Source organism: Peromyscus californicus, unplaced genomic scaffold (assembly GCF_007827085.1).
Source record: "Peromyscus californicus insignis strain IS unplaced genomic scaffold, ASM782708v3 Scaffold_5__1_contigs__length_169319896, whole genome shotgun sequence".
NCBI lineage: Eukaryota > Metazoa > Chordata > Mammalia > Rodentia > Cricetidae > Peromyscus > Peromyscus californicus.
In genome coordinates this window covers 12,120,214-12,141,444 of record NW_026294573.1, presented here as the reverse complement: position 1 = coordinate 12,141,444, position 21,231 = coordinate 12,120,214, and the positions used below count along the sequence as shown (strand labels likewise).

General features: G+C 49.5%; 1 protein-coding gene across 3 annotated transcripts in view; it reads right to left on the bottom strand.

Moving 5' to 3' along the window:
• The window catches only part of Fhad1 (forkhead associated phosphopeptide binding domain 1), a 127,432-nt gene extending 113,810 nt beyond the window's left edge, over positions 1 to 13,622 (bottom strand). For all 3 annotated transcript variants that reach the window (XM_052716047.1, XM_052716048.1, XM_052716049.1), the window contains exons 1-2: positions 13,456 to 13,622; positions 9,930 to 10,036 (exon numbers count right to left, since the gene is read on the bottom strand). In XM_052716047.1, the coding sequence (XP_052572007.1) occupies positions 9,930 to 10,022 (93 nt within the window). In that variant the 5' untranslated portion in view covers positions 10,023 to 10,036; positions 13,456 to 13,622. The remainder of the gene's footprint in view (positions 1 to 9,929; positions 10,037 to 13,455) is intronic.
• Between the last annotated feature and the right edge of the window lie 7,609 nt (positions 13,623 to 21,231).

Below are 21,231 nucleotides of genomic sequence, written 5' to 3'. Positions count from 1 at the left end.
CTTTGTTAAATGATCCAGACCTATCTGCCCAGGGTTGATACCACCCAGAGAGGGCTGAGGCCTCCCACATCAACCAGCACTCAAGAAAATGCCCCCCAGACATGTCCACAGGCCGATCTGATGGGGGCCATTCTTCAGCAGAGGTTCCCTCTTTCTGGGTATGTGAAGTTGACAACCAGGGTCAGTCAGAACAGGGTTCCAGCCACACTGACATTTTCAGAGTAGAGGGGATTCACGGATCTGTCACTACCCTCTGTTCTGTGTGATACATATGATACACTATTAATCTGTGGACAGTCCTGGCTTACCCAAGTGGGACTGAGTCACAGGAGTTGGGGGGTGGGGTACTTTCAAGAACAGAGGAGATAGCTCTTAGGTGATGTGCTTGCTTGCCTGGTAAGCATGAGGGCCTGAATTATCCCCATGTAAAAAGACAGGCATGGTTGCTCATGCTTGAAATCCTAGCTGTGGATCCCTGAGGCTCACTGGCCAGCCAGCTTAGCCTTCTTGGTGAGCTTCGGGCCACTGAGAAACATTATTTTTTAAAAAAGGTGTGTGTAGCCGGGCGGTGGTGGCGCACGCCTTTAATCCCAGCACTTGGGAGGCAGAGCCAGGCGGATCTCTGTGAGTTCGAGGCCAGCCTGGGCTACCAAGTGAGTTCCAGGAGAGGCGCAAAGCTACACAGAGAAACCCTGTCTCGAAAAACCAAAAAAAAAAGGTGTGTGTATGTGTGTGTGTGTGTGTGTGTGTGTGTGTGTGTGTGTGTGTGTACCTGAACAATAATGCCTGAAGTTGTCATCTGATCTCCACACACACATGTACGTGTGCACACACGTGGACAAATTCACACACACACACACACACACACACACACACACACACACACTGAAATCAGACCAGCCTTTCAGTAGCTGGATCTAGAGAGTGGTCTGAAGAGGAAGCACAGGCAACCAGCCTCTGTTGCTGGTTTTAAAAATGAAAGGGGCCAGAAACCATGGAATGTGGGAAGCTTCCAGAACCTGAGTATGTCCTCCAACTGACAGCCAGCAAGGAAAAGAGGGTCTCATCTCAGTAACTGCAAGGAACTGAATTCTTCCAAAAGCCTGAATGGGCTGGGAGGCATGCCGTCTCCAGACGTCAGGGAGGACCCCGGGTCTGTCGACATTTTGATTTTGGCTTTGAGTAACCCAGAACAGAGACCGAATCCACCCAGATTTCTGACCCGAGAGCTGTGAGATAATAAATATATTGTTGGAAACAGAAAGTTAACATAACAAGTGAAATGTTCTATTCTAACTTAGCTGCCAGTGGCGGTCCCCACCACTTCCCAGCAATGTGGTCTCATGACACAGCCACCACACAGGTCCCCCATTGCACATGCTCAGAACTGGTGACTGAAGGAGACACAGAGCTTGCCTGCATCCTGTACCCTACTGGGGCAGAGCCGACTCACCTACTTAACCACCCAAAACCAATCAACCAGTTTCCCATTCATTCTGCCTGCTCAAGAGTCTCTCTCAAATGCCAAGCTGCAAACCTTTTGTGGGGAGGCTCCATCTTCCAGCTATGTTCCGTACCAGATGCTTAGCCTTGCTCGTTCACCGTACCAAGGCTCTCTGGGCCTTGGCTTGCTGCTGTCTTAGGGTTTCTACTGCTGTGAAGAGACACCATGACTGTGGCAACTCTTATGAAGGAAAAACATTTAATTGGGGTGGCTTACGTTTCTAGAGGTTTAGTTCATTATCATCATGATGGGACAGGCGGTGTGCAGGCAGACAGGGTGCTGGAGAAGTGGGTGAGTATCCTACATCTTGGCTGACAGGCAACAGGAAGTGGTCTGAGACAGTGGATGTGGCTTGAGCATACAGGAGCCCTCAAAGCCTGCCTCCACAGTGACACACTTCCTTCAACAAGACCACACCTACTCCAACAAGGCCATGCCTCCTATTAGTGCCGCTCCCTTTGGGGGCCATTTTCTTTCAACGTACCACACTTGCCAAGCCAGAGCGTTGGTCACCGAATCCAGATCCTCACACTAGCTACCAGATGGCCTTTCTAGCCCCACTCTGACAGGTTTTGTTTACTCTGAGAACCTGTCCGTTGTACCCTAGGTAGGACTCAGTGGTTACCCTAGTAGTACAGCCTCAAGGCACTCCTAGGGAAAACATGTTGTTACCCTAGTTCCCCAGCAGAGGGCGCCAGCCCAACGTGTTGCCTCAAAGGAGGGTCACAAGAGCCTCTCAGCTTCCCTGTTTAACTGTTTGCTCTCATTGAGGATTCCACCGCTTTAGGTGGCTGTGACTGTCTCTGTGAGCCCACAGGAATTTTAGGTGTTCCCCGAGCTACACGGGAAAGCTTAGAGTTAGTCTCACATCTGAAACCACTCCTGACTGACTGTGGTTTTGGCCTTTCTAACACCCATTTACACACTTTGGTATGAAAGATGGTAATAACAATAATAGTAGTTTTTATTCCCTAGGGTGGCATTGTGTGTGTGTGTGTGTGTGTGTGTGTGTGTGTGTGTGTGTGTGTGTGTGTGTGTTCAACTGTGTGCATTCATGTGCACGCGTGTGCCAATCTCTTCCCTTAGGTGCTGTTTACCTTATTACGGCACAGGGCCTCTCGCTGGCCTGGAACTTGCCAGTCTGGCTTGGCTGGCCAGCCAGGGAGCACCAGGGATCCCCCTCAGTTACTCCTCCATGGAAGGGGCCTCGTGGACTCACCTTCCAAAGGTTTGCTTCCTAAGGGATTCTAAACAAAGCCTGCCAAGGTGACCGCGAGATCAGTCACAGGAATAAGGGAGGTGGAGGAGAGGCCTGCTGCTGGAATAGAAGAGACTAGCCGGGATGCGGTGAGCGGAGGGATCTGAAAGATGGGAGCCTGCATTTAACAAGCAAGCTCGTACGCATGTGGGAAGTTCGTCGGCCACTGGACGGGGACATTTCTTCATTCAAAAAGACCTGAAGCCCTTTCTCGGCAGAGCTTGAATAACAGTCCTGTTCACCAGGTGCAAGTTTTGTGTGTGACGGAGGCAGGAGGATCGCTTGAGTCCAGGAGTTTAAGACCAGCCTGGGCAACATAGTGAGACGCATCTCGTAAACTAAAAAAGAGGGGCTGGGGAGATGGCTCAGCTGGTACCCTGCTTACATGCAAGCATGAGAACCTGGCTTTTGATTCCCACTGTAAATGCCAGGCATGGCGGGGGCATCTGTAACCCTCTAGCTGTGGGGGTATGTGGGAGGTGAAGACAGGAACCTAGTCTTAAAGCTCCAGATTCAGTGACAAGCTGTCTCAAAATTAAAGTTGGGGCTGAGGAGATGGCCCAGTGGTTAAGGGTGTTGGCTGCTTCTTTCAAAGAGCTCTGAAATTCACATTCCAGAGATGTGAAATTCCTCATCAGGGAGCTCACAGCCTGCTGTAACTCAGCTCTGAAGGCTCCCACACCTTCATCTGGCCTCTGCAGGCAGCCACACAGCCACACACACACACACACACACACACACACACACACACACACACACACACACACACACACACACACAGAGGAGAGAGAGAGAGAGAGAGAGAGAGAGAGAGAGAGAGAGAGAGAGAAAGAGAGAGAGAGAGAGAGAGAGGCCATCAGTAGCCACCTCCAATATTAAACTGTACAAATCACACTACTCCACTCCAGGAGGGTTCAGCACCGAGCTGAGCTGCCTTAAGTCAGGGAGTGGAGTCTGAGTCACACTGCAGACAGAGCGGCCATTTGAAAGTTGGTCCCTCTCTTGCTGGGAGTCCTTCAGTGCCTCTCTCCCCTTGCTCTCTCGGTCTGGACCAGAACCCTAGTCGCCACATGAGGAGTCCCAGCTGCCTCTCAGCCCTTCCCAGTCTCCCCGAGGGACCCACTGCCTTTCTCTCAGTACTGTGGGCTCACCACACATCCTCTGGCTTCAGGGCCTTTGCATGTGGAATTCCCTGGCTCCCTGTGGGTAGTTGTGCCCTCCTTGACCTTCCCCGGCCTTCCCTTTAGAGCCCTGACGCTGACATGTGACTATTAGCACGTCTGTGGGCGCTCATGGCTGCATCTGCTTCCAGGTTGCAGGACCACGTGACTCCGCCCTAGGTGCTGCCAAGCCAGGTAAATATTTGTGAAATGAGTGTGTGCTGATAACAGTGGAGGCCAGGCTGCCCAAGGTGGGCTTCCTGCTGCCACAAGGAGCCAAAATCTGCACAGGGGGCAGAGAAAACTCTGGAAGGAAAACCCTAGAGATCAGCCTTGGTTGTACCTAAGTCGTACGATTATATTTGGCTTTTCCCTCTTATACTTTACTTTCTTTGTTTAGTTTTGTTTTTGTTTTTGAGACAGAGTCTCACTATGGAGTCCTTCACTGGGCTGGTACTTGCTATGCAGACCTGGCTGGCCTTGAACCCATAGACGCCTAACTGCCTCTGCTTCCCCAGTGCTCGGTATAAAGGCCTATGCCACCATGCTTGGCTACTTTCCATGATTTTAAGTACTGAGCTCCCTTTCGTCATCGGAAACTTTAATGTCACAATACAGTGGCATCTACCCCCAATATGAGGTTGGGTTTACTAATGAAAAGAATCTTAGGGAGTAGGTTCCCCATCCTTTAGAATTGACCTAAGCAAACAAAACTATTTATTGTAAGATTTTTTTTTTTTTTTTTTTTTTTTTTTGGTTTTTCGAGACAGGGTTTCTCTGTGTAGCTTTGCGCCTTTCCTGGAACTCGCTTTGGAGACCAGGCTGGCCTCGAACTCACAGAGATCCGCCTGGCTCTGCCTCCCGAGTGCTGGGATTAAAGGCGTGCGCCACCACCGCCCGGCTGTAAGATTTTTTTAAAGACTACATTTATTTATTAATTTGGGGGTGTGCCCATGCCATGGTGCACATGCCGGGAGGACACCTTGCAGGAACTGGCTTTTTCCTTCCACCGTGTGGGTCCCAGCATCAGACATAGGTGGCTGGACTTGGCGGCAAGCCCCTTTTCCCACTGAGCCTCACCAGCTCAACTTTATCCAGCTTCTGAAATTTTTATTTTTACGTGTGTGTGTGTGTGTGTGTGTGTGTGTGTGTGTGTGTGTGTGTGTGTGCTTGTTGTGTGTTGGATCCCGGAGCTGGAGTTCCAGGCGGTTGTGAGCCTCACATGGATTGGGTTCTCTATTGGCAGCCTGCTCTCTTAACTACGGAACCACCCCTCCACCCTGCTGACTTCCATTTGAAGGAGGCCAAGGACAGTAGGTGGCCAATTATTTTTATATCAAATGCCACTCAATTTCTGCCCGTATAATAATGATTCTCATTAGTTCCCTTTTCCAAACAGCTTTCAGGCTCCATAGGTGCCCTCCTCTCCCCCAGCGCTCCTGAGAATTTCTCTTAGCCTCATTTTATGAGCCCATAATAATGATCACGGTGTTATTTACTTAACATTGTGTGCCAGGCATTCGGATGCCTTTTCTCATTCAGGCAACACCAGAATCCAGAGAGGTACATAGTTCACAGATGGGAACATAAGCTTAAAGCCACACAGTCAGGAAATGACTTAAAGAGGTTCAGGTCCAACTCTGCCTGCCTGTGCCTTTTCAAACCAGAATGATTATTTAGTCTTATAGTAGGGTCCAAAAAGAGAGGTCACTGGGGCTGGTGAAATGGCCCAGCAGGGAAAAGTGCTTGCCATTAGGAGAGCTGGCCCTGAGGTCATAAGTGCAGGAGAGCTGTCGCTGTCCCTGCCCTCGTTAGCTGCAGCACTCGGGAGAGTGGCCCTGCACCTGGACTGGGGAACACAGTAGAGCTGGCCCTGGAGGTGTAGGTGTGGGAGAACCGGCCCCAAGGCTGTGAAAGCTGGAGAACTGACCCTGCCCCTTGCTCGCCAGGGCAATGCTGGAGAGCTTGTCCTGGTGGTGAAGACAGAGGAGAGCAGGCGGGCTGACCAACCCAGCGACTACCCAGGCCAGGAACCAGAGTTAAGTATTGGCCCACCCCAATGTCCACCCTATCTGTGATCTACTGGAGCACAGGTGGGCAAAAGGGAGGTCGTGCAGACCCAGGGCTGCAGGACCTCTATGACACGGGGCAGCAAGGGGATGTCCAGGGAGAGTCCCAGTGAGGCCCAGCGTCGATGGTGTAGCAGAGACCAGGGGCCTCAAACCAAGCTAATGATTCTTTGCGATGAATGCCTGTACACGAAGATGTATGGATAAAGGGGCTTCCTGCGTGACTCGCTGTCACGCTGCAGCTTCCATGACGAGATTTTCCCTTTCTTCCTTTCCTTTTCTTTTTTATCTTAAATTTTATTTTGTTTTATTAGGGGGGGTGTTGCAGGGGCAGAGGGTGGATGTAAGGAGACAGGAGATGGGTGGGACTGGGATGCATGATGTGAAAGACACAAAGAATAAATAAAAAGATAGTTTAAAAAAAAAGTGTTTGCCATGCTAGCCTGGGCAAATGAGTCCAATTCCTGCCACCCTTGTAAAGGTGGAAGGAGAGAACCCACTCTACAGTGTTGTCCTCTGACTGCCACATGCCACTTCCACATGCCACTTCCCATGGTTCTCTCTCTCTCTCTCTCTCTCTCTCTCTCTCTCTCTCTCACTCACTCACTCACACACACATACACACACATAAATAATAAACAAAATAGAAAAAATTAAATAGATTCCTGTTTTTACCTTGGCTAACAGGAAATAAAATGACCTAAAGTCTCTCTCTATGTCTCTGTCTCTGTCTCTCTCTCATTCTGTTTTTTCAAGACAGGGTTTCTTTATGTGGCCCTGGGTGTCTTGGAATTCCCTCTGTAGACCAGGCTTGTCTTGAACTCAGAAATCCGACGGCCTCTGCCTCAGACTAGAGACTTGGGCCACCATGCCTGGCTTAAAGTCTCTCTCTCTTAATGTGCTAAGAAGAAATACTGACTCTTTCTCTTAATTTTCCCAGTGTGGGCACTGAACAGGTTCTCTGTGCCCTTTCCTGGAGACCTTGTCATATAGGAGACCATGTGAAAGGGGGTGTGGTGGTGTCTTAGTTAGGGTTTCTATTGCTGTGAAGAGACACCATGACCATGGCAACTCTTATAAAGGAAAACATTTAATTGGGGCTGGCTACAGTTCAGAGGTTCAGTCCATTATCATCAGGGCGGGAAGCATGGCAGCATGCAGACAGACATGGTGCTGGCAAGAAGCCGAGAGTTCTACATCTTGATTGCAGGCAACAGGAAGTGAACTGTGTGCTACACTGGGCATGGCTTGAGCATATAAGACCTCAAAGCCTGCCCTCACATTGTCACACCTCCTCCTACAAGGCCACACCTCCTAATAGTGCCACTCTCTGTGGCCAAGCATTCAATCACATGAGCCTGTGGGGGCTGTACCTATTCAAATCACCACAGGTTTATGGTGATCAACTTGACTAGATAGAGAAAGCTAGCCCTGGGCATTAGTGAAGCATGTCTCTGGAGTATCTGGGATGGTAGTTTCCATGGAGATGCTGAGGACTCTGATTCAATGCCTGGCTTTGTAATAAGAATGATTGGGAAGTAGGAGGTGAGATCTATCTGGAGGAAGCACATCACTGCACACTGGGATGTGTCCTTGGGTTGCAGCTGCCCTGGTGTTTCATGTATTCCCACTCTGTTTCCTGTCTGTCAGGAGATCTGAAGTTCCTCTGCCACCACTGATGTTCTGACTGCTCATAAGGGCCCCAGTAACCATGGAGTGAACTCTCTTGGATACTGTGCACTCAAACAAGGTTCTCTGTTGTTTCCATCAGGTATTTTGTCCTGGCATCCGGAAGAGTAAGTACCACGGGGAATGTGCCGAGCTATTTTTTGTGTGTGTGTGTGGTTTTTTGAGACAGGGTTTCTCTGTGTAGCTTTGGTGCCTGTCCCGGATCTCGCTCTGTAGACCAGGCTGGCCTTGAACTCACAAAAATCCGCCTGGCTCTGCCTCCCGAGTGCTGTGATTAAAGGCGTGCGCCACCGCTGCCCAGCTGCTGAGCTATTTTTAAATTGGTCGAATTTGTCCTAAGACTAGGCGAACTTTCCAGAAACGCTACACTACAGCTAACCTGCTCTGTAATGGCGGGATGCTGACTGTCCTCTCTCTAGAATCAGAAATGAGGCAAATATGGAGATTTATGGGGCTCTCGTCACTCATACTCAACACCTAAAATAAAACAGCCATGAACAGCACTCACTGCTGGAGGGGGTGCAGAACCATCTCCCCCTACAATGCTGGCGGAGGTGGAAACCGCACAGCCACTTTGGACAAGTGTGGTGGTGTCTCTAGGTACTAAACAGACGTTGCTCCATGACCCTGCCATCACATTCTCAGGTATTCATGCCCACTCACAAATTGTGCACAGCACTGTGCTGGGTAGATACTTTGTAAATTTGGCACAATCTGTAATCATCTCGGAAGTGAAGCCTCAATTAAGAAAATGCCTCCATCAGACTGGCCTTTGGACAAGCCTGTGAGGTATTCTCTCAATTAATGGTTAATGTGGGAGGGGCCAGCAACATTACCTAGGCACGTGGTCTGGGGTATTTAAGCTAGTAAGCGGTGTCCACACCTCTGCGACCTCGGCTCCAGTCCCTGTCCTGAGTTCCCGAGTTGGCGTCCCTCAGTGGTGAGTTATGATCAGAACTTGTAAACCAAATAAACTCTTTCCTCGCATTGCTTCTGGTCATGGTGTTTATCACAGCGGTGGGTAGCAAACTGAAATGGGCCGTTATCTGTAAATGGCCCCAAACTAGAGATAATCACAATGTCCTGTACACAAATGGTTAAACGAACAGCCACATGTCCATACCACGGAATACTACCCAGCAGTAAAAAAGAAACAAGACAGCAATCTAAATACATCCAAAACAAACCCGTAGCTCAAAAGGCCATACCCCGTATGATGTTACTGATGTAACTTTCTCCAAACAACAGACTTATCAACATGGAGAAGAGGAGACTCGTTTCAGGGCTCAGGGATGGTGGGAGGGGCCGCTGTAACTATGAAGTGGGGTCTGGATCTATGATGGGGTAGATGTTTTACATCTCGGCTTCTGCACACGAATCTGCACCCGTGATAAAACCATGGCCACCTGCTCTCCACAGGCCACCCTCCCACACACATATGTCCAGGACCATGACCCATGTCCTGGCCTGTTGTGTCACACAAGTGTATCACTGGGGAAACAGAGTGAGGTGCACACTCAAGTTCCCTCCACTATCTTTGGAACCTTCTGTGACTCTTCACAAGAAAGAATATTAAAGAGGTGTGGTACAGAGTTGGGGGCAGTGCCCCTGCTCTTCCACTGTAGGAGGATCCATCCCTAGCTCTCTGCCCTTCCACACACATTTAATATTTAATATTAATTTGAATATTTAAAGAGACTCGGAACCTCTGTTTTGATTATTCATTTCTTCCACTTCCTTGGCTGTCAGTGAACTGAGGCTTTGGACCAAACCACAGCCCATCAGAGAATGAAGTAAATCAAAGGAGGCTGCGGCTAAGCCCAAGGCTTCACCTCAGAGCTTCCTGAGCTCCAGGGTCCCCTCAGAGGCAGGCTAAGGAAAGGGAAAGGCCTCGGTTCGGGGGCTTTGGAAAGAGAGAGGCCTCCCCTGGCACAGGGCAGGGGAGGGTAGTTCAATGCACCTGCCCTGTGCACACCTTATACGCACCCAGAAGGCTGCTTTTGGACAGGGAACAACGTGGGACCTGTGAGGATGTGTTCAGCAACAGGCAGAAGGCCCATCACCTCCAGGTGACACTCAGCTCCCCTCCCCCACCCGGAAGATTCCTGTGCGTGATAGTGGATTTTTGGTGGCTCAAGGACCTAGGTGGCTGCTTGCTGGATGTAGCCGTTGGGCTCTGAGAGCCTTGCATCCACCCCACACTAAGAAGTGCTGGGGTAGCATGGGGCAGGGGTGGGCCGTGTTCTTACCTGTAAGACAAGGTCCGAATCCGTATGCTTGCCGATCGTGGTGCTTTTATTTAGGACAAAAAAGCCATCTGCACTCTTCAAATAGGCTTTCATTCTCTCTGATTTCCCTGCAGAAGGAATCAGAAAGGCTTTGGTTAGGGAAACACGTTAGTCAGACTGGGATGGATAGGGTCTCCCTAGAGTCATCGTGTCCTGAGGGAAAGGTCTGTAGAGACGGAGTGGCCAGGTGCTGGCTGACAAGGCCATGCCTTTGGAAGGTCATCTCGCCTAATAGTGATCACTAACAGAGAAGAATCGAAATCTGATAATCAAACTCAAATTTTTCAAAAATATATTTCTTTACCTTATGTGAATGTGTGTGTGTGTGCTCGAGTGTATGAATGTTCACCAAGTGTATTCAGAAACACACAGAGGTCAGAAGAGGGTACCAGATTCCTTGAGATTGGAGTTACAAGTGGTTGTGAAGGGGGGGAGGTGCTGGAGAGATGGCTCAGTGGTTAAGAGCACTGGCTACTCTTCTAGAGGTCCTGAGTTCAATTCCCAGCAACCACGGGGTGGCTCACAACCATCTGTAATGAGATCTGGTGCCCTTTTCTGGTGTGCAGGCGTATATGCAGATAGAGCACTCATATACATAATATAAATAAACAAATATTAAAAAAACAAAAACAAGCGGTTGTGATCTGCCATGTGCGTGCTGGGAACTGGACCTGGGTTCTCTGCAAGACAGTTCAGTAAGAACTCTTAACCACTGAGCCATCTCCCCAGCCTCCTGATGGAAAAACACAGCTCTAAATGACCCAAGCACAACCTGAATGCCGTGGATGATGGCTGCCCACCTAGTCATCCATGACACCCACAGCTCATGTTGATTAGCTATGACCCAGCACTTATTAGTGCAGATACTGTGGGTGAGTTACTCTCCCCTAGGCTGCCTGGCACACAGCATACGCTGCTATCATTGACGCTCATTTGGGCTTCTCAAACTCCAGTTCGGAGACCCACACACTCCCACTGAGTTTAAAGCACCAGGTGGGCCCCTGAAAAAGCAGGCATTAATTGATACTGCCTTTGTAAATCACTGAATTTCTCCATATATTAAATTAGGAAAGAGAGTGATTCCGTTTTTAATTTTAAAACACCCTCCCTCCCTCTCTCTCTCCTCTCTCCTCTCTCTCTCTCTCTCTCTCTCTCTCTCTCTCTCTCTCTCTCTCTCTCGTGTGTGTGTGTGTGTGTGTGTGTGTGTGTGTGTGTGTGTGTGTGTGTGTGTCTGTTCTCCCACAGGTGTCCATATACCTCAGTAAGCATATGGAGATCATAGGACAGCTTGCAGGAGTCGGTTCCCTCCCTCTGTGGGTGGGTGATGGGAATCAAACTCAGGTCCTCACGCTGGCTCGGCAAGTGCTGAGCCAAGGACTGATTTCTAAAGATGCAGTAGAAAGATACAAGATTCTATGTGATCAGGAGTCTGCACAGATTTCCCCCAACATTTTGTTATGGAAATGTCAACTATACAGAGTTCTTTAAAGCAGACAGTGAGCTGGGTGTGGGAGTGCATGCCTGTAACCCAGCACTGTGGAAGCAGAGACAGGAGGATTGTGAGTTTGAGGGTGGGCTAGAGTACATAGAAAGAAAATCAAATGGAGCCAGAAAGATGGCCAAAGCACTGGCTTCTCAGGGTTGTAAAGGACTTGGGTATGATTATCCCAGCATCCTCGTGGTGGCTTGTGGCCATTCATAATCCCAGTTCCAGGGGATCTGATGCCCTCTTCAGACCTTCGTGGGCACTGAGTGGACACAGTGCACACACACACACTTGCAGGCAAAACCCCACACACATTAAAAGAAGAAAAAAGAAAGGAGTAGAAATTCCTGTGAGTTCGCCACCCAGATTCTGTAATCAATAGTTTGCTATTAACGTTATTATCATGATTAGGTTTGGGGTTTGGAGACAGGTTCTCCAGGTAGCCCAGGCTGGTCTGAAACTCACTGTATAGCTGAGAATGACTTTGAACTCATTTTCCCATCTCTACCTCCCAGGAGCTAGGAGTACAGGTGTGTACCACCATGCTCAGCTTGCTGTGCCTTCTTTCCCACATACTCATCCATTCATATTTCTAACCATTCATTCATACTTCTACCCATCCATTCATATTTCTATCCATCTATTTGTATTTCTACCCATTCATTAATATTTCTACCCATCCATTCATTTTCTACCCATCCATTCATATTTCTACCCATCCATTTGTATTTCTATCTCACAATGCACTCCAAAGTAAGTTCTGCACAGTTTAAAAACAAACATTGAACATTCCTAAAACATTGATGATAATGCATCTTTCTGTTTGAATTCTAATTGCCCTCCATCCAGGTGCCCAGGACACATCTCAACCCTAGCTCTAAGAGCAACAGTCCTCATTTTCTTTTCAAATGAGAACCTTCTGGAAAACAGAGTTATGTCACTGGGGATAGAAACAAAAAACCCCTGTAGCTGTGATGGTGAGGACATCACATCAGGTCTCTTCTCCATCGCCACCCTGTACTGAGCCTAATCAAGGCTAGGCATTCAAGGATGACCTTGAACTTCTGATTCTTCTGCCTTCCCCTTCTTGGGAGCTGTGTTCCCAGACATGCACCACCACACCCACCTGCATGATGGAACCCGGAGTGGATGCAGGACAGCCAAGGCAAGGGGCGGGGGTCTCTGGTCTAGGAGTCTCGTGTCTTCTCCCTGCATTCCCTCACTTGTTAGTGTCCCTCACTGTTAGCTTGCTTGTAGAGTGAAATCCTGGGGCCCTCTGCCATCCTGACGGTTTTGGTCACGACTCCATCTCCAGTGCCCAGAGCTGCCATGCCACGCAGATGGAGGTGTTCAGTAAATACTTACTGAATGAGAGCACAAAACGATGCCTCCAAGGAAGGTCAGCCTCTACCTTTCCTTCCCCACTTCAGTGTTAATCCTAGATGGAATTTTGGAAGCTCAGACTATTTCTTCCGCTTCCTCTGAAGACATCGTTTCTACACCTTAGTCCGGCCCTGTGCAGTCCCTCACCTGCCTGATAATACTGTAGCCATTTGAACGTGCTAAACTGTGGTTTGGTCTCTCTTGATACCCCGCCAAGAGCCGATCAGCTTCCATCACACATGGGTCGGAGACTGGTTAGAAATGGGCTATGGAGTGAACATTCTGTGAAGGCTACTCAGCCTGGGAGCCAGCTGTATACTTTGCTCCGAGTTACAGCTGGGCATGTGAGGTCAGGCAAGGGGATCTCTGACTGCTGATGGATGACCGCCTAAGTCAGAGAGTTCTCCTCCTAATCCAGCTGCACCAGGTGGACATCCTAGGGGCCGAAGGTCCCATCAAGATGCCTCTGGGGACAGGGTGTGACTGCACTTAGGGAGGAACGGTTGGTGTCTGGGCAGCTGCCCTGAAATTAGAGCCTGGATTGGAGAGCTTGGGGCGAGGACACGCCTCCTCCCATCACCACTGCTCTCTGCCAGTCATCCCTGGAATCGCACTTACCTGTCAGGAGGAGGAAACTAGAGCTCCGTCCTCCTCCAAGAGCCCTGCGGGTTGGGAGCGGCTTGACAGCTCCAGGGCGAGGCGGCCTGCCGCGCTCTGCGGAGTCTCCCTCCTGGCCCCGCACCCCGCGCGCCTGCCCGGCCTGTGTACGTGCGTCGCCATGGCAACGCGGCGGGCTGGGTCAGCAGGTGAGGGGCGTGGCCGTTGTGGGGGCGTGGCCGCGCTCTGAGCACCTACTCTGTGTGTGTGTGTGTGTGTGTGAACGCGCACGCGCGCGCGTGGGTGCAGGGTGGGGGTCAGGTATGACTATGTATTCCAGGCAACCCGAGAACGCCTCATTTCACAGATGGAGAAACTGAGCTCAGAGGCCCCACAAGCTTTTGTAAAAGAGTGATTGAGCTCAGAGGGTTTGTTTTTATTCCCTCTGTGGAGGGGTGTGTGGTGACAGGTGGGTTGGGAGGCTGGGGAATCTTGGGGGTCAGCACCCAGTCTCATCCAGACACAAGCCCTCTCGGGTGAGGATGGTGTTTTGTGTGAAGTGAGCTAACCAGACAGAACCAGCATTCTTTCTTTGTGCTAGGGACAGGCTGTTTCAGACCTCACAGTCCTCCCATCCACATCCCTGCTTCTCTGTGACAAGGGGCACTTAGCCATCCTTAGTCTGTCTCTCCATGAATTGCCTGGGGCCCTATACACATTAGCCTGACTGGCCTGCCCAGTGAGCACAGGACCAGGGATGTCTTGGGGAGACTGGCTTCTATGTGCATATGTAAGCAAACACCACCAGTAAAGACCTGGTCGTACTACCGGACTCAGGGAAACCAAGAGCACTGTGAGAGGGAACTGCCCAGGGTGAACTCTCCACATCCTGTGTGGCTGCCAGAGCATCCCCGAGGAGGGAATTCTGAGCTTCCAGCTGAACCAACTTTCAGAGTCCTTGGAATAGAAGATGCCTAAGCCTGATCAATCTTCCTCCTTGATGGGCATGAAATTCTCCAACCTGATTCCATACAGTCCACGTTCACTTGGGAAACAACAAAAACCATTTTGATTGCGTAGTGCTTCCTGGGTGGAATGAGGGCCTTCCCCTTAACAATGGTGGACGCCTTAATTAGGGTTTCTATTGCTGAAACAAAGCACCATGACTAAAAAGCAAGTTAGGGAGGAAAAGGTTTATTTGGCTTACACTTCTATATTGCTGCTCATTACTGAAGGAAGTCAGGACAGGAACTCACACAGGGCAGGACCTGAAGGCAGGAGCTGATGCAGAGGCCATGGAGGGGTGCTGCTTACTAGCTTGCTTCCCATAGCTTGCTCATCCTGCTCTCTTATAGAACCCAGGACCACCAGCCCAGAGATGGTGCCACCCACAATGGGCTGGGTCCTCCCCCATCAATCACTAATTAAGAAAATGCCTTACAGCCAGATCTTATGGAGGCATTTTAGCAACTGGGGTTCTTTCCTCTCCCATGACTCTAGTTTGTGTGTCAAGTTGAATTAAGACTAGCCAGAACTTCGGGGTATTGAGCATACTGCTTTGAAAAAAAATATCCAAGATTTTGGTGCCTATAATCACACTTTGATTGAGTTCTGGGTGGCTTGGGAGCAAGAGCAGGGGACACACAGAAACACTCAGGGGAGTGACTGCTACAGTGAGGTACTGGAAATGTCAGCGAGTCTCATAATTCAATCACTGTCCTTTTGACAGAGACATGAAGCTTGGAGACACAGAAGGGGCCTGTGGCCACACCCACTAGATAGTTGAGCAGGATCTGTGGCCTGACTTATGGTTTTTGATGGCCTGACAGAGTTAAGTGTTGAGTAGGAGTCACGTTTTGCAGTCTGATCTTTCCTGGACTAGAGACATTATATGGAATGTGGACTGTTCTGTGCAACGGGCTGTACTGCCTGCCCAGTGCTCAGCAGGTTAAGTGGATCCAAAGACATGTCGGCTTACAATCGTCTCTCTCTCTCTCTCTGCATATGTTCATGTGTATGCATCCTGTGGATGTCTGTGCAGACATGCCTATCTGTCTGTGTACATGCAGAAGCCAGAAGACAATTTTGTCATTTTTCAAGGAAGGTCTGCACTATTTATTTTGGAGACAGGGTGTGGCAGTTTGAATGTAATTGGCCCCCATAAGCTCATACACAGGGAGTGGCATTATTAGGAGGTGTGGCCTTGTTGGTGTAGGTGTGGTCCTATTGGAGGAAGTGTGTCACTGTGGAGGTGGGCTTTGGGGTCTCACATGCTCAAGATACCACCCAGCACTCAGACTACTTCCTGTTGCCTGCAAGATGTAGGACTCTCAGCTACTTCTCCAGCACCATGTCTGTCTGTACTCTGCCATATCCCACCATGATGATAATGGACTGCACCTCTGAACTGTAAGCTAGCCATCTCAATTAAATGCTTTTCTTTACAAGAGTTTCCATGCATGGTGTCTCTTCACAGAAATAGACACTCTAACTAAGACGCAGGGTCACTCACTGTCCTGGAGTTCACCAGTGAAGCAGCCAGTGAGGCCCAGGGACCTCTCTGTCTACACTTCCCAGTATTGACATTACAAGCACACGCCACCATGCTTACGAACTGAGATTAGAGATCATGACCCTATGCTGCTCATCACTTTCCCGAGCTGTCTCCTGAGTCGGACATTTTCAACTTATGACAAGCATATTGGGTCATAACCTGTCTGTAAAGCGGGGAACATCTGTAGATGAGTGTAACTGGAGCAGTTTCTACTCTTAGGCACCACAACTGACGACTGTCACAACCTGCTCGCTAGCTACTTCCCTGCCTTCTGGGCAGACGGAGCTCCCGTCTGCCCCAAAGACCCAGGCAGAGACAAAGTATAAGGAGAAGGGTCACAAGCCAAAAGGGGCCATCGCAGGTCTGCCCCCCATCCCACCCCCTGTATTCTGGGAGTCCAACTTCTCTCTTGCACCTTCAGCTCCCATAGAATCTCATTCCTCTCCCGCCACCTTCCCCTGGCTGCCCGGGGAGACCTCCAGATGTTTCTCCTTCTGCTCTTGCATTCCAGAAGGAGGTGAATGCTGGCTTTGGCTCCAGCCAGGAGAGGTGGGAGGCTCCATGGTTGGCTCAAAGGAAGCTACCAGTTCTGTAACCCCGTCTAGAAGTCCCCTCGCAGACCTGCGGTGAAGCCGATCTCCTAGATGGTTCTGGAGCCTGTCAAGTCAATAATCAACATTAATCATCACATTTGGGCTCCAGTGGGCAGTAGATCCTAAACCTGACCCCAGATCAGGATCACCAAATTCCCGGGCCACTGTGCTGACACGCAGGTTGTGTGGAACTAGATGATAAACCACGCAAAGGTCTTTCTGTTCGCACAGTATCCCGGGTACTCAGAGCAACATCTGGTGTGTACTACACTCACTACCCTTTTTTCACTTAAGTGAGTGAGGTTAGGTATGAATGGACTGAGCCATGGACCCTGGAGAGGGTGGGAGCCACTGAGATGGGGAGGAGAATGGTACCCCAAGCTGGGGGGGGTGTGCAGTTCTGGAGAGCCCAGAGCTTTTTGTTGCTTGTAATAACAGTTATGCTATTTTTAAGCATTTTATTTATTTATTTATTTTAATATGTGTGGGCGGGGGACAGTGGCATGTGTGCCACAGAGCACGGGGGTGGAGGTCAGAGGGCAATCCAGGGGAGTCAGTTCTCTCCTCCCATTACATGGGACCCTGGGATTGAACTCGGGTCATCAGGCTTGACACGAGGCACCTCTACCAACCGAGCCATCTCATCAGCCCGAGGCTGGAGCTTTTCCCCGCTTCTCCTCTGCCTTAGCAAGTGGTGATGGTCGCCTTAGCTGCTTGTCACTCTCAGAAGCTGTGGGTCCCAGGGAAGGAGACGTGGGGACTGTATACCCAGGGAGATTAAGAAGTGAGAACAGATAACTCACTCACGGCTGACTCATAAATGACACCTGACTCCCTGTCCACGTGGACCCACAGTGGCTCTCTGAGGCACGTCTCATGAAGGCGCTCTTGTCTCTGTTAGTTGTACAGAAACTTCTAGAAGGCCTTGGTGGGTAGGTGTCTCTGTCAGGGGCAGAGCCCTACCATGTGAGAAAGTTTCCTCTAGTCACTGGCTTGAGGTGATCTCATCTGCCACTCCTCAACTCCGGAGGATTTGTGGCATTTCACAGGATGTTCCCAGCATGCTTTGGTCATCTCAGAGGTGCAGGTGTGGGGCATAAGGTGGCTGTTTTGGATGATTCCTGGCTCTAACTTTTCCTTCCCTTCCCGAGAAGGTTGACATTTGCCTCTCTGGTCATTTTTTTCTCCTCAGGTTTCCTCTGAATCATTTCATTTGGACTGAAGACATCCGGCCTCCTCCCCACACTCTGCATAGACTCTCTCTCTGGGAACAATTGCTCTTTTCTTTCCAAGCCCTCGTCCACCCTCATCTGTTACCTCGTCTTCTCATCTCTTCTGGGAATGGATTGTTGTTCAGAAACTTAAGCCTCACAGATCTCCCCTCTAACCCAGGTCTGAATATAGACCAGTCAAGAGCTGAGAGACAGGAATGTTCCCAGGTGACTAGGATCCAGCAGAAGCACGGTTTGCTCTGTGGAGCTCGGAAGGAACTGAGGGAGAGAAGGGGGGCTGTGGCCTTGTTCTTACATGACTCCCAGCACTCATGTGTTGAAGGCTTGATCTCCAGTTCACGGCACTATTGAGATGTGTCGGGAACTTTAGGAAGTGTGAGGAGGTGGGTCATAGAGCTCTTGGTGGGGGGAGGGAAACTCTCCCTCTATCTCCCTCCCCTCCCCCTCCTTTTCTGTCCCAGGCACCGTAAGCTGTGCAAACTAGCTTTGCCACACCCAGACCTGATGCTCTGCCGCCTAACAAGTCAGAAACATGGGGCCAAGCCACCGTGGATTGACAGGTGTAAACCATGGGCCCAAACAAGCCTTTCCTTGTTTGTGGGTTGATGATCTCGGGTGTTTTCTAAGAGTGAGGGAAATCTGAGAAACACAGTCAGGGACAGGCATCTGCCTGGGTTAGGTCTGAGGGGGTCAGAAGAGGAGCATTTGACCTGAGTCTTAAAGAACGGACAGGATTTCAGGATGTGGAAAAGGAGAGAATGGGGAGGTGGAGGAAGAGGGGACAAAGGGTGAGACACAGGCTGATTGTGGCAGGGGAGGTTAGTCAGGTTGAGACTGTGAAGATGAGCCCTGGTTAGTCAGCTCTCATTTGCTGGTTTTCATATTGATCCAAAAACGTTCTGCAGCTTTGATGGAGCCCAACGCCAGCAGGAACTGAGCCAGCATGGGAGCAGACTCATTGGTCACCACGAACGGAAGTCATCAGGTCTGTGCTGGCTGGTCTTATGTCAGCTTGACACCAAAACTAGAGTCGTCTGAAGGGAGGGAACCTCGATTGAGAAAATGCCTCCGTAAGAGCTGGCTGTAGAGCATTTTCTTAATTAGTGATTGATGGTGGGCCCAGCCCATTGTGGGTGGGGCCACTCCTGGGCTGGTAATCCTGGGTTCTACAAGAAAGCAGGGTGAACAAGCCAGTAAGCAGCACCCCTCCATGGCCTCTGCATCAACTCCTGCCTCCAGGTTCCTGCCCTGTTTGAGTTCCTGTCCTGACTTCCTTCAGTGATGGACTGTGGATGTGGAAGTGAAGCCAAATAAAGCCTTTCCTCCCTACTTGCTTTTTGTTTATGATGTTTCATCACAGCAATAGAAACCCTAACTAAAGACAAGGTCCTACTGCTCATTAGCTCTCAGCAATGGTTCTGACCCCAGACAGAATTTCTGAAGAGTAGTCACAACAGGGCAGCCAGAGCTCCAGCCATTGCATCCTCTCAGCTTTGAATCCTAAAGGGAATAGTGAGGTTTCCCTGCCAACCGCTTCTCAGTTTCTCTGGTGGGTCACATGCCATCCGTACAACTGAGATGGAATCTTGTCTGCCACAAAGAGACTGAGAGTCTGGGCTGAGACTGGAAAGAGCATAAGGACCAGGGTTCCAATCCCCAGCACCTGTGTAAAAATCTGGGCGTGGTGAAGGAGGTAGCCTCTGAGAAAGAACTGTAACACTGTGGTGTTTACCTCGAGGCCAATGTGGGCAAACCATTTTCTTCCTTCCTTTCTTTTTTCTTCCTTTCTCTCCCTCTCCCTCTCCCTCTCCCTCTCCCTCTCCCTCTCCCTCTCCCTCTCCCTCTCCCTCTCTCTCTCTCCCTCTCTCTCTCTCCCTCCCTTCCTTTCTTTTTTAAAGATTTATTTATTTTATGCCTAAGTGCTATCTTCATGTACACCTTTATGCCAGAAGAGGGCATCAGATCCCACTAGAGATGGTTGTGAGGCACCTGGTGGATGCTGGGAATTGAACTCAGGGCCTCTGGAAGAGCAGCTAGTGCTCTTAACCACTGAGCCATCTCTCCAGCCCAAACCATTTTCATTTACTTTGAAAATCTGGATTTATAGATTTTTAAATTTATATTTGTGTGGTGGGGTGGGATGCACAGGCCAGAGAATATTCAAGTGTCCTCTTCAATCCCTTTCTGCCTTATTCCTTTGATATGAGGTCTCTCCTTGAATCTGGAGTTCCCTGAAGGCTAGACTGGAGGCCAGTGAGTCCCAGCTGCTCCCCTGCCTCTGTCCTACTCCCTAATCACTGGAGTTACAGTTGCACTCAGCCACACTGGACTTTTTTTTTTTTCATGGGCACTGGGGATTCAAGCTCAGGTCCTCATGCTTGGACAGCAAGTGCTCTTACCCACTGAGCCATCTCCCCAGCCCTGGATGTATCGATTTCTCCCTCTTGGAAACCCAGATCATCTACTGGACTTTTTCCCTGCATACAGAGCAATAGTCTGCTCCTGCCATGGAGAGGCTGCCCTTCTGCACACATCTACTACAGTGCACACATTGGGGTTTCTTCTCTGACTTCTGGAGGTTTTACCTCTCAATTAACTTGATTATGCAGAATGATCCGTTTCTCCCCCATAGTGGACATGTCCAGAGCACAACTATCCTATGGTTCGCCTTGGGGACTCTCATGCCCCTGAGTCCAAATGCCTAGGGACCCACAAGCCCCTGGGGTCAAATGTCTGACTTTGTTCCCCCTGCCCCCCATACTTATTTTATTGTGATAGTGGGGCTTGAACTCAGGATATACCAGGCAAGGCTCTCCTCTGTCCTTCAGTCCCAGCTCTCACCATCACCGTTATGTGACCATTATTGGTATTCTCCTTGCAGGGCCCTTGGGTGCTGTTTCCAGAATATGAAAAACTGATTTAAAGTCCTCTTCTTTCCCAGTGGGTAGAGCTCTTTGAAGAACGTTGGTTTAATATGGTCACTTATTTTAATTTATTAATTTTGTGCTGTGTGCATATGTGTGTGCTGTTTATAATGTATGTATGAGTGTGTAGTGTTGTATGTATGTGTAAATGTGCATGTGTGTAGTATGTATGTGTGTAAGAGTATGTATAGTGAGTGTGGTGTGTATATATATATGTGTTTGAGTGTGTATATGTACGTAGTATATGTAGTATGAGTGTGTGGCATATGTGTAATGTATATAAATGTGTGAATGTATGTGTGGTGTGTGTATGTAGTGTGTGAGGGAGTATGCACATATGTGTGTGAGTGGGCATATGTACTGTGTATGTAGTGTGTGTATGTAGTATGTGTTTGTACATATCTGTGTTTGGGACTGTTTACCTACGAAGATGTTGGTTTTTATTGCAAAGCTTTTGAAGTTTAATGAAAGTAAAGAAAAGAGTTTAGCCCTGT